The sequence below is a fragment of the Pieris brassicae genome, chromosome 3 (assembly GCF_905147105.1).
Source record: "Pieris brassicae chromosome 3, ilPieBrab1.1, whole genome shotgun sequence".
Taxonomy (NCBI): Eukaryota; Metazoa; Arthropoda; class Insecta; order Lepidoptera; family Pieridae; genus Pieris; species Pieris brassicae.
The window spans coordinates 14,447,622-14,467,758 of NC_059667.1; the positions used below are offsets into that span (position 1 = coordinate 14,447,622).

The following is a 20,137-nucleotide window of genomic DNA, read 5'->3' on the forward strand; positions in this document are numbered from 1 at the left end:
ACTCCATTTTACGAGTCCCGCTAGAGTGGAACTCGTTCCGTTTATCCGCTTCCACTCATAAGCAATTACTTTGCGAAACGACTTTTCGAGTCCCGAACGTGCAAAGAAATTAAGCTGCTCTGGTTTTAGGGTTTACATCTTTAATGGACCACTGATTTGTATATGATTTGTATATGACTCCTTTGCACAGAATTCTCTTTTGGCGTATTGGGTTATCTGTGGAGCTTTTAAGTTAGGTCTATGTGATGCTTTACTTAATTTACTATGATTGATATGATCACTTAAGACTCTTTCACATTTTGTTTAAAGAAAGAAGTATTTCTTATGAAAGAAATTTGTCTTCTTGAATTAGATTTAGATATTTACTTGGCGCGAAAACTGATCTACCATGTCACATTGTTTTAGCCGTTCAGATGTAAGGTCTTAAGCGAGCGATAAATTACTAAAAATAACTATATTTTGTCCATGGCAGGCTTAAAAGGACCTATTTGGCTCTTGAGTCGTCCTTATACACAAAACAAAAAACTATTGGCGCTACAACCTTTTTTATTTAAGTCTGGGTCTCAGGTTTTTATACCTGTTACGTGTTTCTTTTTCTGATAGGCAAGGACGCCTTCTGTTCCTGACAGACGCCGTCGACTTTTTGGGAAATTTCTCACGATGTTTTTCTTTACCCTACGAGCGAGTGTTAAATGTGCACATAGACAGAAAGTCCACTGATGCACAGTCGGAGATTGAAGCTATTACGTCAAGAATGACAGTCGCACGCTGAAGCTATTACGCCAAGAATGCTCTTGTATAAACGCGCGAAGATAAAAATAACTTTTGCTTCAAATTTAAAAGACGTAAAGTTAAAAGAACTATTATACCAATATGTAAATATAACTAGATATATTTAATAAGACTATGTTTAATCCAACGTTTCACGTGAAGACCAAACTACAAGAAATAATTGTCTTTTAGAAGACAAAAAAGTGTTACACTTCTATTTAAATCACATAAATTTACCTTAAATCACGCAGAATCCAGCCTCCTAATCATTAAATACTAAACTATTGAATATATACCAATAACTCTAATTCAAAATATCTCTAAACGAAATATATCAAAGCCATTTCGAGCTTCAATAACTCTAACTGACCGACCTTAATCGACGCCAATTCAGCATCGATACTGTATTTACTAAGCGATAACTAACGGTATGTTCTCATTGAAAAGAGCTAATCTATTTTATATGACGAATTTAATGTGTGAATTAGGGTAGGGAATCCCAAGGGAAGTCAGAATAAAAATCGCTTGATTATTAAACGATTAGGTAAAAGAAACGTCAAATCGTGTCGATTGGATTGTGATTGGACCAATCCACCAATCACAAACAAGCGGAAAGCGCCATCGTTTCGTCTTTCTTAATGTACGACACGCAATTTTTTTTAATACTATAAATATAATATTTTTCAAGTATGTCTCTTCTGTTTATGTCTAAAAAATATTACTAAGTAGGTGATGTGGCCTTATTTTTTCTTTCTTAAATATGTACATAGGAATGTCTATGATCACTTCAATTGTCTTTCGCATTGAATGGATTAAATGGACTATAGACAATCGAAATAGATTGCCTACAGTGTTCCACAATATTTCAACTACGTATTCCAAAGGAAAAAACTAAATATTTATATACGCTCGGTATTAAAAGATAGCAATAAAAAATTGGATCACGTAGAAAAATTCTACGTTTTTGTTAGACTGTCTGACTGTTGATCTATGCGTTGAATAAGGTTTTTCTTTGATTTTTATACGTTATAAAACCAATTGAATATTATTAAAATGACAATAGAAATGCATATAGTATAAACTTTTTACCACTCAGAGGGAAGTAAGGGATTATCATATTTTTTACCAAAACGATATCAAAAACAAAGCGGCAAAATTAAAACTCCCGTTCATCGAAGTGGTTAAATAGGAAAGAAATACCTAAACTTACAAATACCAAGGTTGCCAAGTTGACAATCTGTTTTTTTCTATTCAAACCTCGTACCATTTGCGAATAGTTTTTTAGTGATAAGAAACACTAGTAACAAAGCCTTTACTTATTACACTTCCACGTTTTGCAATTTCTATTCACAGTGTAAAGGTACTAAGTTCAAACTATTTCCGTTTAAAAGAAACACCTCACTGTAAATTCAGATAAAAAGTACAGACGATGCTCGTTTACGGAAGCATTCCTTCTAATTACTTCAGAGAACTACTTCTAAAGTTACTAATAGTGCGGAGGGAGGCGCGGACAAAGGAAAAAGTTAAGGTCAATAGTCTTTAATTTAAGATGGAACAAAAGGGACACCAACAGTAGAGAAGAACGCAATTACATCACGATTTTTGTGTCAAGAATGTTATATCATATAGAGTTGTTTAGACGTAAAGAGAAAGCCTATTACGATGATATGCTTAAAACTTTGTCTTAAACTAGCTGACCCGACAAATGTCTTTAAAGTGAAACTTGTTTAGGCGTATGAGGGTAATCTTTTTACGAATGAAACGCAATAATAATAGTGCAGCGTTTTTGTCGAAGAAAAGGGAGAGAGCAATTGAGACCGATTGAGAGGGAGTGAGAAAGGGCGAACGTAGCAATGAACGTATGAAGCAAATAACCATTGAGCGAGAGTAGTAGCAAGCAAGTGAGAAAGATCGAGAGAGAGAGTAAGGGAGATCGAGAAAAATTACATGCTATCGGTTAATGTTTAGCAGTAAACGCAGATTTTTTATTTATTTATACTATCATTAGCACGTATACAGTATGTGAACAGTGTGAATATAAATACATGGAGTGATCATATACTGGGCCTTTTACTATAGTAATAATTAATTTACAAAGAAGTTTCATTTCTAACCTGTGTACTAAACACGCACTTTATTTTATTAGCACTGGCTACAGACACACGTCTTGGATAAAGGATCTTCGCCAATGGTTTGGTCAAAATTAAAGTAGCCACGATCGCCAACCGACGAAAGGTGTAGATAAAAAATGTAATCTAACAAATAACAATGGCTGAAGCATTTGAAGCAGCTACGATGATGACGTGCACTAAATAAAAATCATTAAGTTTATCAAAATTTATACCACCTTTTTACTTTACATGTTTACTCTGACGAGGCTCGAGAAGTTAGCCATACCAAAACTATATTAGCCATTTCATTTTATTAATGCGCACTGCTAAATTGGTTCTAAGTGGAGATCTTCCCCAGGAGTAACAACTACCCGCTAAAATGGAGTCTTTAGTATTATTAGTCCTGTAATATTTTATGAAAAAGGCTCGTTCCTGTGTTGAGAATAAATAACAACTCTTGAAGTATCCTCTCAAAGTGACGTCAGTATGCAAATTGCGAATTCATTAAATAATTGTACGCTGGTCCTGAGTTTTTCTTTATTTTTTCTTAGTCCTTGTTAAGAATTGTTCGTCGTAGTACCTAACAAAAGTAATTAGATGTACTAATGTAATCCAGCTGCGCAGCTGAAATTCAATTCAACATTAAGCTTATTCTGTAACTGAAAGAACTTGACGGTCTTTAAAAATATAATATCTTATCCAATATTATTTAGATTTTTCGAATTAGCTTCCATAGTTAATACGCCCTACGGTATATACACTACCGTAACTCTCTATAACTCCACAATAGTTAATAAATTTTCTATGCAAATTCGATCAATTACGCTATCTATGCGAATCTATGCGATTCAATCTACCTTTAAATTGCGTGGTACAAAACATTAAAGTCGGGTCAGTCACTGTGGGTCGAATCGCTGTCGAGAGTTACCGCGTATTTTTAGACCAAATACCAGTACGACTACCACGTAACTTTCAAGAGTGATGCCGATTTGATACGTTTTCGTAATTCTAAGTTTGCATTACCCGCTCAGATATATAGAGTATTACGTCGAACATGGGTTTCGTTTTTAGAATGCTTTATATGCTCTAAGTGCCAATGCTAGCCTATCAATGACAAAAAATCGTAAATTATTGGAATCAATTTTTAACGCGACAATTTTTGTGTACCCAGAAATGGGTATTATTGTTTGATATAACATTTTTGATTTAAAATGCGACATAAACAATAGTAATTATGCTTATGGTATAAAAATATACTCCTATTTTGAAAATTTAAATATAACCTAATTGTTCTAAAAGATACGTCAAATATTTTTACATTTTCCTTTTATGAAATAACTCAGTATGGCTATTATAGCGGGCCATGATGAATGTATGCATTTGTCGCTCCCAGGTGGCTTTCATTGCTATATTTCAAACCTATACATGACGCTAGTTAGTTACCCGGCTATTCATTTGCAAACTCCTACAATTTTTGCATATATTTCAGATAAAAATACTATTGGGAGTTATTGTAATACGACCAAATTCAATTTATGCTCTCAAACATCACTTATGTTAAAATGAGGACAATCAAATACTCATGAAAATATGTTAGATATTGTAATATACACGTGTGAAAATTACAGGACAACTTAAAAAGGCACAGCGCTAACCAGATTGGGTAAGAATATGACAAAAGGTGTCTTTAGTGATTGATAGGATTCAATGAGGTCTCGCATTCAAACTCTGCATAAATAAAATTCAGTAACGTAACGAGTAACAGTTTAAGACCTTATGTCTTTGATGATTGAATAAATATAAATGCTATCCTTGTCCTAGGCTTTCGCTTAAAACCCTTAAAGGTTTATTGTTATTAACATAACTATTCGACAGGTTTTTTACTCTTCCATTAGATTGTAGATTGACAGGCTAAACTTCATCTAAGCTACACAAAAACATCTTCTAACTGACATAATTCTTCAATGTAAATATCAGGTCTATACTAGGACTCGTATGTAGCTGTTGTTGTGCTTAACTTCAGTTACCGAAATATGATAGAGAAAAAAAAATTGATCAAATAACTTGTAATAAAAACGCTTACATAGAAACTGGCAGTCTTGTAAAGCACCTTCATTCAAGCCACGCAAAAAAGAATATTGCTTTTTATTCTTATAATGTGTCTTTTTTTAAATACTAAACCTAAATGTATTGCCGAAAATACAACAGTCCTCTGGATCTACTTAACTGTTACAAAAAGTGTCTTAACTGTATGAATTTAAAAAATCCTTACTGCGTAAAAAAGACGTTATATTGGCTGCAATTTTACCCCTCACGTGATACCTAACATTATCAATTGACAAAACAAACATAATTATACCCGCTGGTTAACCAAGTGTAAACCAATAAACAAGTTGTTTGAACGATTTCATAACATGAAACAGGAAATTAAATTAAATGTGAACAGTGAACGCGTCTAGAATACGTCTCCCTAAAGAATATTGGAAGCAACATAATCATTTCAAAATGAAAAATTCCTAACGTTTCAATGCTGAAACGCTCAAAACGTCACATCACTCTTGGATATTGCATCGGAAGACTAATTTGTATTCGAGAACACTTGGAAAAATATTTATTTACTGAAATGTAGAATACAAATAAGGATGACTACGTATTCAGTTCTACACGTTTGGTAAAGATCAGCGAGTTCAGACGGGTTCAGTCTACAATTTAAATGAATATAAAATAAAAGCTTTATTAATTGTTTATGGTTTATTAAAACCTGCACGGCGTACAACCAGTGACTCACAGGTCCCCGTAATAATATCCTTATATTTTACAATTTTCTTGTTTTATATTTTTATTGTATTATTCTGTAGTGGTGTACCGTAGCGGATTGATATAGAAATACTGCAAGCACTTTGTTTGGTATTGTTAAAATGTGAATGGCTGCCTGTTTTTTGAAAATGGTTATGTCTATAGGAACATGTAATTGTTGAATGTATCTAGTAATAGATATATCTATTGGTAATATGATACTCATTAATTATTATTAATGATCGACTAATTATGTTATACCCATATCTCACTAACTACTGAATCGAACATTTGTAACCCTATATATATATATATATTAGCCCTAAATTATGTAGACTCGTGACATTCGTTGATCATATTCGTATTATTATTATTTTTAAATGTTTGCTAATCAGATTAGCCTCGTTCCATCTTCATCACGTGTCTAGCGATTACACGATTTGCCTGCTTTATTTCACACTTGGTACAATCGCATGAGTTAGTCTCAAGAATCGTATCTAGTAATTTATAGGCTAACAGTGCTGCTGTATTTACGATTAGCAAAACGAAAATAAACATTGAATTCACAGAATTAAAAGTACTTACTGTGTACAAGAGGGTATTTGTACGTGAAACCTTCAAGGAGTAGCTTTAAGGATAGTATTTCTCGGCGAATTTTCTGCAGAACGGAACTCCTACATTACTTTCAGAAAACCGGCGTAAAGTGATACAAAAGGTTCTCCTTCTTGTACTCGCGTTTCGTGCGGTGAGAAAGATTCCCGGAGCCCATCCCCCCCCCTCTACAAGAAATATGAAGGTGCAGAAGAATCAGAATCTACCCCAGGGGGGTACCACACGCGCTTGCGGTGGAGAATCCCCCTCTGGGCGTCCACCACCGGGACACTCAGCACCCGGTGGTGGACGCACAGGCTGCCCCTCGTATTCTGGGGGGGGCAATTCTGCGCTTTTTAAAAAAAAATTATCGGTCTCGGGGCAAACGGAGCAATCCAACAAAGGCACCCCCTTCCACACTCGCCCTGGACTTCACAAATATTAGGGGGCTCAACTCCAACATCCACGCTGTCCACTATCATTTAGAGACTGCGAAGCCGGCCTTGCTCTTTTTTACCGAGACTCAGATTTCCTCCCCGGCTGATACTTCTTACCTCTCCTACCCGGGGTACAAATTGGAACATTCATTTGTGCCGCGGGCTGGAGTTTTCGTGTACGTCAGAGAGGATATCTGTTCTCGTCGCTTCGGGACGCTTGAAGGAAGGGACCTATCTAACCTCTGGCTGCGCGTAGACTGCGATGACCATCCGCGATTCTACGCATGCCTGTATAGGTCCCATAGCGGAAATACCGAAACTGACCGACTCATTGAGCACATCCAAATGGCTACAGATTCCCTGCTCGAAAGGATTCCTACCGCTGAAATCGTGATACTTGGCGATTTTAACGCCCAGCATGCCGATTGACTCGGCTTTGAAACCACCGATCACGCGGGAAGATCCTTTCACGACTTTGCTTTAGCCTACGACTTGACGCAAATGGTCCCTGCGATTACGCGAATACCAGATGTGGATGGTCATAAACCTTCTTTGTTGGACCTTCTGCTGACTTCACATCTGGAGACCTACCAAGTCTCTGTTGACCCGCCATTGGGTTCATCAGATCATTGTGTAGTACGGAGCATTGTGCCGCTCACGCGCCCTTTACGGCCTAGGTTTGCGGGCTGTCGCCGTGTGTGGCACTATAAGTCAGCACGGGACGGGATGCGGTCTTTTTTTGCGTCCTACCCTTGGGGGACCATTTGCTTTTCGTTGAGTACTCCGGATGCCGTCGCTGACTCTGTCACTGATGTGGTCCTGCAGGGCATGGAACTTTTTATTCCATTCTCTGCGGTGCCGGTCGGTGGCAAGTCCCAGCCTTGGTTTAGGCGTTCGTGCAAAGAGGCTTTGCGCCGTAAGCGTGAATGCTTTAAAGCCTGGGCAGAAGTGGCGACATCCTGTGATGCGGCTATCGGCGAACGTAAAAAAGCATACAATTCAGCCTCTAGGTCCTTCAAACGGGAAATCGCTAAGGCAAAGTCAGAGCATATTGCCAGGTTTGGTGAGAAATTGGCCCACCTTCCTTCGGGAACTCGAGCCTTCTGGTCTCTTGCCAAAGCTGTCCAAGGGAATTTCTGTCAGCCCTCTATTCCACCACTGCATAGGGAGGATGACTCAGTGGCCCATACTGCAAAAGAGAAGGCCGATCTTCTAGGCTGTCTCTTTGCGTCGAACTCAACTTTGGATGATCAGGGGAAGGAACCACCGACATTATTGCGGTGTGATACTACGATGCCTGAAGTTACATTCCGGCAACGTGCTATCCGTAAACATTTATTTTCCCTGGACATCCATAAGTCGAGCGGGCCTGATGGCATCCCCCCAATTGTGCTGCGTACTTGTGCTCCTGAGTTGGCTCCGGTCCTAACGCGCCTTTTCCGGTACCTGTACTCCCTCAACACTGTTCCGAAGTGCTGGAAGACAGCTTTGATACATCCGATCCCTAAAAAAGGCGATCGCTCTGATCCGTCCAACTATCGCCCAATCGCCATAACCTCCTTGTTCTCAAAAATAATGGAAACCATTATTAACGGCCAGCTCTTGAGGTATCTAGAGGGCAGCCAGCTGATTAGCGATTCTCAGTACGGCTTTCGTCGTGGTCGCTCAGCTGGTGACCTCCTTGTATACCTTACACATAGGTGGGCAGAGGCAATTGAGTCCAAGGGGGAGGCGCTGGCGGTAAGTTTGGACATAGCGAAAACCTTCGATCGGGTATGGCACAGAGCACTGCTCTCGAAGCTTCCAGCCTATGGGCTCCCCGAGAAATTATGCAACTGGATTTCCAGCTTTCTCGCTGATCGGAGCATTAAGGTCGTCGACGGAGCATGCTCCGACCTTAAACCCGTCAATTCTGGTGTCCCACAAGGCTGTGTTCTATCCCCGACCCTATTTATTCTGCATATTAATGATATGTTGCAACTTAGCAACCTTCGTTGCTATGCGGACGACAGCACTGGGGATACTTTTTACACAGGCCGGGCAGGTATTTCTCGGGCTGTTGTTGATGAGTGCCGGAACAAACTTGTGTCTGAAGTCGAAACTCTTTTACGTGGAGTCTCGGGCTGGGGTAGACTAAATCTAGTCCAATTTAACCCCAAGAAGACACAAGTCTGCGCGTTTTCCGCTAAAAAAACTCCCTTTGTCGCTACTCCCCTCTTTGAAGGCACTCTCCTTAAAGCCTCAGCTAACATCGGAATATTGGGCGTTGACATATCGAATAACGTCCAGTTTCGCGGTCATTTGGAAGGGAAGGCTAAATTAGCCTCCAAAAAGCTTGGTGTGCTCAGCAAGGCGAGACGGTACTTCACTCCGGGCCACCGCTTGCAACTCTATAAAACGCAAATTCGGCCCCACATGGAATACTGTTCTCACCTCTGGGTGGGAGCTCCCCAGTACCAGCTCCTTCCACTTGACCGTATTCAACGAAGAGCGGTTCGAATCGTCGACGACCAATCACTTTCCGTGCGGCTTGATCCCTTGGCGTTGCGTAGAGATGTTGGGTCCCTCTGCATCTTCTACCGCATTTACCATAGGGAGTGTTCAGAAGAGTTGTTCGGTCTAATACCCGCAGCTGAGTTTCATTATCGGACGTCAAGGCAAAATACAAAATACCATCCGTATCACCTCGACGTCCGTCGTTCCACAACTGAGCGCTTTCTAAGGCAGTTTTTGCCGCGCACCACCACTATGTGGAACCAGCTGCCCACTGAAGTATTTCCGAACCAATTCGACTTGGGGTCCTTCAAGAAAAGAGCGTACCAATTCTTGAAAGGCCGGCAACGCACTTGCGAGCCTTCTGGCAATGTGAGTGTCCATGGGTGGCGGACATGGACACTCACATTGCCAGAAGGCTCGGTATCGCTTCACATCAGGTAAGCCTCTTGCCCGTTTTCCTGCTATTACATAAAAAAAATACTTACTTGTCAGCCGTCAGGGCGGCGCGAGCTTGCATGCACTCAACGCACAAAATGTTAAAGAGTTTTTATTTCTTTATTGTTTAACATTTTTTACGATTAGATTTTGTATAATATGTTTTTTGTATAACTGACCTATATATATTCCTAAGCAGTAAGGTAAGAGACAGTGCTGTGAACCCCGGCATATGCTTGGTCATTGTGCGCCTTTTGCCAGTTTACCATTTTCTAATAAAAATCTTAAACAGCACTGAAATGCAACGAGAAATTACTGCCTACTGATACTTGGCCCCTGGGATCCTGTTTGGTATAATTAATTCATTTTATTAGTTTGGTTTGAGTGTAAATAAGTTTATATTATTGTACAGTGTGCACGTTATATAGTTATGGTAAATAAACCATATATTATATTCTAAGGACCGCTACATTAGTATATTATTACGATCTACCTGTATAGCAATATGGGTATGTTATTTTCCTTGTTTGAGATTTATTATCCCTGAAATATAACTTATTTAATACGTAAAATATGTTCCTAACTTATTTCACTTATATTATCAATTCCTAAAACAATATGCGTAATACGTTAAAGCAGGCAAGTATTACATAATACATAGCTTTGTACAGTTTTATATACTATTTTATCTAATCTCATAAATTAGGATTGAACCAGTAGGTTAAGATTGCTTATTTGGTAAGAGTTATATTTAGTAATGTAAAAGCGGGTACGGCCACAGCTTACTTAATATGAAACAGACTATAGAAATTTTGACTTTCGTAGTTAAAATTCGCATTTCCACAATGATTTTTTAATGAAAGCTGTAAAGGAATTTGAAATTTTTATATATAGGTTTTTGTCATATCGATGTCATATCAATATCAATGAAGGAGTAAAATTTATTTTACGGAAATACGTATTTTTTGTCGTTAATGTTATTAGTTTAGTTTTAGTTAGTCCGTAGGCCCCAGCGTTTACTGAACTAATATTATTTAAATACTTAAACTTAAGCAATTTATTTGGAAATAGTTTGCCGTTCGTATAGTGATTACGTATGTTCAGATCTCGCTCACAGTTAACAACTCCCCTGAAGATAATTTATTTTAGCAAACGACTGCTTTCAGACAAATGGAGTCGTTTGCGTGTCTCCCGCGGTACACTAGTCATTTCACTTCGCCGCTTCAATAGCACCAATTTAGTAAATATCTTGACAACATAATGACGACACTATAGAAACTTCGCTATATGAATTATCCTTCGTAAAGAAGTAATACTAACTTCAATGTATATATATAATACCTCTGTGGCTTAGTTACATGTAATCCGCCCTCCGATTCCCGACGCCAGTCTGTTCAGGTACTCTCAATCAACAATCTAACTTGCCTTACAAAAATGTAAATGTACACAGAAATACTGCTGACGTATTGTGATTTGGTTTAATACTTTATTGTAAGACAAGAAATTAAATAATTTTGCCTTTCGTATTAAATTATTGTTCATGATACTGAAACGTTTAGACAAACGTAATTTCATGTTTATAGTAAACATGTTTAAATTTGTTAAGTAATCTACATGGACTACAAATTGGTAGCTAAATTCATCTTAGCAATTTTTTCGATTATCCTATTATACTTACCTTGATAGCCATGTTAATTACATCAACAATATGTCAATTACTCTAAGTAGAAGATCAAAGGACGATGGCACCCGAGATGTAGCCTTACCTCGATCGTAATTAACCAATAAACTGCTGGTGTATTGCCCACTCCCAATATTCATAACGATATAGATAATATCTGGGACCGGTTCGTTATTACAGGGTCAGAACAAATCACGGACGTGCTCAAATACGAGATAGTTAGGGATGTTGCCTGTCATAAATATGTGGTTTTATGAATGATATTGTAGGTGATTAGTACGTGTCGTCATGAAACAATAATTCGTTCTGAAAAGAACAGTTAATTGCGTTACCGTTAGGACAACTTTTTGCCGCACCTCGATTTTATTGTCTGCGCACCCTTCGCATCTTGGTACCACATGTTTACCACTAGTGGCCAGGTAGGATAATTTTTGTATATAAATCTACAGTTTTTAAAAATTAAACACATTCCACATTCCATCTTCACCTCTTCTCAACGAATTATTAGGAAGTTTTATTTTAACCAAATAAGGACCAATCAACATAAACCAAAACTACCCTAAAGTGGTGACCCCGAGAAGAACACCAAGAAAATTGAAGATGACGAACACAGAAAATTCCGGTGCAGAGCGTCAAGTTTCATCACAACCGTCGAGCCAAGAAGTCTCCGGTATCTCACTGTCACTCCGTGTGCCACCTCCAGAACAACAACCAACCATCGACACCCTCATCGGTGAAATAAGAAGGTTGTCTTTGGAAGTTGCCGAGCTACGAGCACAACCTCGCGACAACTACCGCAACAGTCGTTCTCGCCACCATTCACATTCACAATCACGCTCGCGGAACACATCAACAAATCGCAACGAAAACCGACGAGAGTCGCAGATGGAAGATCGAAGCCGGAAAAAATCCCCAATGCCGTACTGCTATTACCATCATCGCTACGGTATGGACGCGAAGAAATGCACACCACCATGCAGTTTCAAGCCCATAAACCAGTCGGAAAACTAAAAGTAACGCTGGCCGCGGCGGAAACCGGCGTTACCGAATCATCACACCGCCTTTTCGTTACCGACAGGGTAACGAAACTTACCTTTTTGGTCGACACAGGAGCCAATATCTCCGTGCTACCAAAGACAAAAGGCTCACGCGAAAAACCACTGCCATTTCAACTCTACGCCGCCAACAACACGGTCATTCCAACATACGGAGAGAAGTCACTCCAACTCGATCTTAACCTCCGAAGACCATACACATGGAAATTCGTCGTAGCAGATGTGTCTAAGGCAATCCTGGGAGCAGATTTCTTGCAGCACCACCACCTCATTGTCGATGTAAAAAACCGAAGATTGATCGACGGGAAAACAAAGCTGGTAACAAACGCTCAACTCAGTACTGCAGACATACCTACAGTTCGTAGTATAGACATTGAGCAAAATTACCACAGCATACTAGCAGATTTCCCAGGCACAACCAGAATCACTTCAATGAAGCTTAGTCCCAAACATTCCGTTGAACACTTCATTGAAACAAATGGACCGCCCCTTCACTGCAAGCCACGCCCCATTGCACCGCATCGTTACGAAATGGTCAGGAAAGAATTCCAAAACATGATCGATCAAGGGTTATGCAGACCAAGCAAAAGCCCTTGGGCATCACCTCTTCACGTCGTGCCAAAGAAGAATGGAGACCTACGCGTGTGTGGCGATTACCGAAGGCTCAACGCCATAACCAAGCCCGATCGGTATCCCATACCACGTATACGTGACTTCACATACCAACTCGCAGGGAAGAAAATTTTCTCCACACTCGACCTCAATCGCGCGTACCAACAACTGCCAGTCAGCGAGCAAGATGTGGAGAAAACCGCCATCATCACACCTTTTGGTCTTTTCGAGTTTCCGCGCATGTGTCCTGGTCTAAAGAACGCCGGACAGACTTTCCAACGCTTTATTCACGAAGTACTGCGCGAACTCAACTTCGTATTCCCTTTCGTTGATGATATACTCATAGCATCAATCGACGAGGAAGAGCACCGAAAACATCTACGCATCGTATTACAGCGACTAGAAGAATACGGCATCACCATCAACCCATCAAAATGTGTTTTCGGCCAGCCAACTGTGAAATTCCTCGGTCACCAAGTCACAGCGGAAGGAATACAGCCACCCCAAGAGAAGGTACAAGCTATTACAGACTTTCCAAAACCACAAACCGTAGAAGAACTACGACGTTTTCTCGGTATGATAAACTTTTACCGTGAAAATATCAAAGTTGCCGCCACCATACAAGCGCCGTTAAATACCTACCTGCACAACGTCAAGAAGCGTGACAAAACTAAGATCGACTGGACCACTGAATCAACGCAAGCTTATGAAGCATGTAAAGAGAGCATAAAAAACGCCGCTTTACTTGCTCATCCGTCTCACCAGGCGACACTTGCTATATTCAGCGACGCTAGCGACAAAACAGCTGGTGCCGCACTCAATCAATTTATCAACAACTCATGGCAACCACTCGGCTATTTCTCGAAGAAATTCACCGACGCACAGACTCGCTACAGTACCTACGATCGAGAGCTACTCGCTATCTACATGGCTGTTAAACATTTCCGCAAAATGTTCGAGGGACGAGAAATAATAATATTCACCGACCACAAGCCGCTAACTTTCGCTTACACAAAAACAAATACAAACAGCGAATCACCGAGACGCACCCGACAGCTACTTTATATCAGCGAATTTACCACTGATATACGACACGTCAGTGGATCTCAAAATGCAGCCGCAGATGCATTATCACGTGTCGAAGCAATCACCTGTCCATCGCCGATCGACTACAATCTACTTGCAGAAGCTCAAGAGCGCGATAGCGATACCATTAAAGCACTCAGTCTACAGAGCAACTTATGTTTTAAGAAAGTCAACCTGCCCGTCTCAAATATCAAATTACACTGCGAAACTTCAACCTCACAGTTACGTCCGTACCTACCAGAAGAATACCGACGTACCGCATTCAACGCAGTACATAACGTTAGCCACCCTGGAATCAAGACTACGAGAAAATTAATTACGCAACGTTACTTTTGGCCCTCAATGAACGCAGACGTCGGCAAGTGGGCAAAAGTATGCCTACAGTGTCAGCGCGCCAAAATACAACGCCACACATCAAGTCAATTATCAATTTTTTCACCAACCGAACGATTCGAACACGTTCACATCGATATCGTTGGTCCGCTACCTACCGCGGCCAGCGGTCATCGATACCTCGTGACAATGATCGACAGAGCAACAAGATGGCCCGAAGCATACCCATTATGCGAAATATCAGCTGAAGACGTCGCCAAAGCGGTATACGAAGGTTGGATTTCCCGTTTCGGTTGTCCTGTAACAATAACAACGGACCAAGGACGCCAATTTGAAAGCAGAGTATTTGCATCTCTTTCTCGCTTACTAGGAATCGAAAAAACGCGTACAACTTCATACCACGCACAGTGTAACGGTATCATCGAACGATGGCACCGTGTCCTTAAAGCCGCATTAAAAGCAAGACTACAGACCGCAAGAAGCTGGATCAACGAGCTCCCAACCGTCCTACTCGGATTACGCGCCGCTATGCGAAGTGACACCGGCGTAAGCGCCGCTCAGCTTACCTACGGTTGCAACATACGCTTACCCGGTGATTTCTTATCAACGACCCGCAATGACGTCATCATGGACTCTGGCTACATCGATCAGCTGCGCGACGAAATACGTAACCTGCAACCAATGCCGAGTCAACCACACAGCAACACAAAACCCATATTTGTTCACCGCGACCTGCAAACATATTCGTACGCATAGACGCCGTAAAGAAGCCATTACAAGCACCTTACGACGGACCCTATCGCGTGCTGAAACGAGACAGTAAGATATTCACGCTGCAGTTACCTAACCGTGAAATGAATATCTCTATCGACAGACTCAAACCTGCCTACACTATCACCGAGCAAGATGTGCCTACTGATACAACAACGAGTACCTGCAACAAGCAAAACACATCAAGTGCGAGCGAACTACATGAACCATCAAATAGCCTGAAACATCAAAATGACAACAACCTGAAACAACAAGACACTGGGAACACCTCAATACCTACAAGAACAACTCGCCGAGGCCGCGTTATACGCCTGCCGGTACGCTTCGCTAGAGGGGGAATCCTGTAGGTGATTAGTACGTGTCGTCATGAAACAATAATTCGTTCTGAAAAGAACAGTTAATTGCGTTACCGTTAGGACAACTTTTTGCCGCACCTCGATTTTATTGTCTGCGCACCCTTCGCATCTTGGTACCACATGTTTACCACTAGTGGCCAGGTAGGATAATTTTTGTATATAAATCTACAGTTTTTAAAAATTAAACACATTCCACATTCCATCTTCACCTCTTCTCAACGAATTATTAGGAAGTTTTATTTTAACCAAATAAGGACCAATCAACATAAACCAAAACTACCCTAAAATATAAACCATTTATTTTTTATTTTACCGTAGTTAACAGGAAAAGGTTTTTTTTCTCTCATTCTTATTATAATACCATATTCTTATCGCTTACAAACACAAAACAAGTAGTTTTGATTAGCTTTAATTTATATCTTGTAGGTTGTCTTGCTATTAGAACTCATGGACCCGGAGGTTAACGCACAGGCTACGATTCATATTCTGAGAGTATCTTGCGCGTTTGCCCCCTTGTCTTATAAAAAAAACTACTCGTTTGTACATCTGAAAATTGTAGGGCTCATAGAAGAAGCAATAGCTGATGTCTGTTTGTCCATCTGACTCATAAAATACTCTGTCAATTTTCGAAACTTTTTACATTAAGGACCTATATTTTAAGCTATATAATGTAGTTTTATTTCAAATACTATCATATCTATCTGTAAAACTGAAACTCCACGTAGACAAATTCGTAGGCCCTAACTGATATAAAATAAAATAATATACTGTTTCAGTCGAGACAATACTCATTACTTATGATGCATAAATCATACTCATATGATATAAGTGAATACAATGAAACTTTTAGCCGGAAAAATGATACATTCAGGCAATAAAGTTAGAAATAATACTCGTGTTTCAGAGAAAATGTTCGCAGCAGGCGCTCAAATTGAGGGGCTTGGACAAATCCTTTAAAGTTCCGACAATGAGCCTTAAGTCTTAGGTGTACCTGCGTTATATAATGTTATAGTATGAGTAAAATAAGGGCTATTTTCATCTTAAATATCTTTATTGCTTGCAATGAGACGGAACACTTATATAGATAGATTTAATATTTAATAAAATTGTATTGTTTGTATGTTTTGCAGTTCAACAATTTTCTTAATTCAGGCACTTAAAAGCAATTACATCAGCCTACTGTGCCTTCAAACTTAGCTACTTAGCATTTGATGTAATGCTATGGACGCGTGAAATGATTTTACATTGGTTATTATTTAAAAAGAAAAGCAAAGAAAAAAATTATCTTCTCCTCGTAAAATTCTTCACTTAAGTCTGCAATCTTCTCTCAACATACAACTGTTTTGACTGTTTTATTTAACGAAGAGAGTATTATTAAAATTGAATTACAATGGGTAGTTCGAGATTGTTCCCTACAGGGTTAATAAAGTTGTACCCTCGACATCTGTAATTTTTTTTTTTTTTTTTTTTTTATAAAATAGGGGGCAAACGGGCAGGAGGCTCACCTGATGTTAAGTGATACCGCCGCCCATGGACACTCTCAATGCCAGAGGGCTCGCGAGTGCGTTGCCGGCCTTTTAAGAATTTGTACGCTCTTTTCTTGAAGGACCCTAAGTCGAATTGGTTCGGAAATACTTCAGTGGGCAGCTGGTTCCACATAGCGGTGGTGCGCGGCAAAAATTGCCTTGAGAAACGCTCAGTCGTGGAACGTCGGACGTCGAGGTGATACGGGTGGAATTTTGTATTTTGCCTCGACGTCCGATGCTGAAACTCAGCTGCAGGTATTAATCCGAACAACTCCTCTGAACACTCTCCATGGTAAATGCGGTAGAAGATGCAGAGTGACCCCACATCTCTACGCAAGCCAAAGTAATTGCGTCCTAAGTATTCTGCCTTTGAGCTTCTTGCTTTGTTCGAGACACGATGGTTCCCTTTCATTATTATTTCCGTCCAAACATGCCCGCAGTATTGATATTTTCAGTTCGCTATCCTCTAAGTATATTTAATTGTTATTATGTTAATGAAATCTTAGCTTCCTAACATTTAATGTGAAAACGCAAATAATTTTCTTCATAAATAATACTCCCACAGCGCCACATCAAGATGAATCAGACGAATTTGAACAAAAGCTGCCTACTTACTGAGCCACTACAGCATGAAATTAAATACGAAAAGTAAATACACAGCCCGGGAAAAGCGAAAGTAGGTCGGGAATTTTAACTCAAGGGGCTAATTAAAATTTTAGGTCTATGTCACGACTCACAACTTGAAATAACTTTTAAATAAATACCTACGTCATTAAAGTGACGGATGAGTTTATTATTTAGTATGTTTGATGATTTTATTTAAAGGTTGAAATAAAAAATTCTTATTATTTTTTTGTTTTATGTAATGTTCCTACAAAGATATGAATTCAACGGTCTTCGTAAATGCATATAGACAATTCAAGCAAGTTTTTTTTCTATTGCATATTAGTTGAACACGCTTCGTCACAATTATTTCGGTTTGCTTTACAAAATACACGGCACGTTAATAAATTTGAACTATTTTATAGATAGTGTTAAAAGATACCTACTGCCGCCTCTGGACACTCACATTTGACAAAGTCTCGTTTGAAATAAGCCAACAAATTACACAGTAAAAAACGCTCTAATATAAAACAAGGGACGTCGAGTTAAACACAGAAGAAAGTATTAAAACAAATCACTGTAAACACTTTACATGGGATATGCAGTAAAGAATGATGTCGTTTTTGGAATACAAAATAAAGTACATAGTAATACTTTTTTTAATTTAAAACTTTTCTAAATAATATCTACTCGTTACTCGTTGCGTTTTCTATTATTATAGTATAACAATAATAAACTCTATATTTTTTTAATTTTACCCCGTTTTTAAATGTGTATCATTTAAAAACGTGGACCGCCGTCACCCAAAGTGGCCTGAAGACGCCGACGAGGGGTCCGGGAAGAGTTTTCTTTACACATTTGAAACACAATAAGGGCCTTTAATTAAACTAGCTCTATAATCATAAATTTTATTAATACAATACAATACTAAAACTATAATTATGCTACAACTTATTTTGATTTTGCTTCTACCTTTGTAAATTTAGTTGGATCAAACTTATATGTTTTTTGCAATGGTCCTTTGCCGGCCTTCGTAAAAATCATTTCATCTACCCTTTGTCTATCAGCTAAGTCTCTAGATAACTTTATGTTCGTCCACGAGTCTTTAGCTCCAGCTACAAACCCTTTCTTCTTAATAGGCAGCGCATCAGGATTGTGCTTAACTAACTGAGGTATCCTAAAATATTCTCTCACAGCTGGTATTTTCAGAACGCCAACTTGACATAGAGAAACAAAATTACTTGAGCACCAATAGATAAGGATTGCACCCGGAAAATTTATGGTAAATGGAATCATTATTAGGGGTATTGCTCGCAGAAAATACCTCATTAGTTGCATATTTTGTGCATCTAATCTTCCACCATCTACACCTAACTCAATAGTTACCCACATAGTTGCACTTGTAATTAAAGGAAGTATAAAGAATTGATCGGGAACAGTTAAGTCAGTAAACCACCACAATCCACCGTGCATCATACTTTCAACTGGACAATTTGCCATACCCCTAAGTCCTACAAAGAATGATATAAACAATGGCGCCTGGGCTATTGGGACAAGGAGATTTTTTAAAGGATTCAAACCTTTTTCTTTCATATATAACATCATCTCCTGAGCATACCGGGCAGATTCTAGTTGATTTCCTGTTTGGCGAGCTTGCGTCATTTTTAACTGAAGTGTCTGTATTTCTGGTAAATGATTATTCATGACAGCAGTGTTCCTTTGCGACATTATTACAAGAGGAAACATAATAACTCGCACTAGTATTGTTCCCATAAGTATTGCTCCCCACCATGGCACATCAAGTGAAACATGTACATATTCTAAACAGTTTTGTACTATTCCTACTGGTCCCCATCCACCAAGTCCTTGACTAGCAAAAGTAGGTTCTCCATTTGCAGCTAAAGATTGAATTGTTTCAGTCACTTGTTCAAATATTGCAGGATCAGGTACAGGCGGAGGCTCGGGGATATTTTCTGCGATATTAGTAATTTTTACTGCTTCTCCGTCAGTAGAAGCAAATCTTACTGATCCAGTCGAGGAATAAAAGTAGTAAATCCTTGCTTTTCTAACCTCAATTTTCTTGTCACAAAACATATTAATAATACCACTTCGACGACCATGTCGACTAAATAACTTGAACATTTCTGTTGTTTGTTTAACTAAAAGATTTTAGTTACACTTTTAAATACTTAAAAAATGAAACAATAATATTTCTTACAATAATAGTTCGTAATCGTATTGGTAATATCAAAAATGTCATATGTCTCCTGAGAACTGACGTCTGACATCTGGCTGACAAAGTGTGATTTGTCACGCAAACAGATAATTGAGAGTATTTAATATTTAGTAGACCTATTAATATTTATTATATATTCTATATATACGCGAGTCTATAGCTCAATACAAAAATGTATTAACTAAAATATTTTTATTATATTTGTACTCGCTGTAACACAAAACAATACTTCAACCCTTCC

General features: G+C 39.1%; 1 protein-coding gene across 1 annotated transcript; it reads right to left on the reverse strand.

Annotated features, from left to right (window-relative positions):
* Positions 1 to 18,554: 18,554 nt before the first annotated feature.
* LOC123707638 (mitochondrial inner membrane protein OXA1L) lies at positions 18,555 to 19,926 on the reverse strand. Its single transcript, XM_045657873.1, has one exon. The coding sequence runs from the start codon at positions 19,800 to 19,802 to the stop codon at positions 18,612 to 18,614; it is 1,191 nt and encodes a 396-aa protein (XP_045513829.1). The 5' UTR covers positions 19,803 to 19,926; the 3' UTR covers positions 18,555 to 18,611.
* Between the last annotated feature and the right edge of the window lie 211 nt (positions 19,927 to 20,137).

Coding starts and splice junctions, on each gene's coding strand:
- LOC123707638 (XM_045657873.1), bottom strand. CDS start 19,802: ATGTTCAAGTTATTTAGTCGACATGGTCGTCGAAGTGGTATTATTAAT.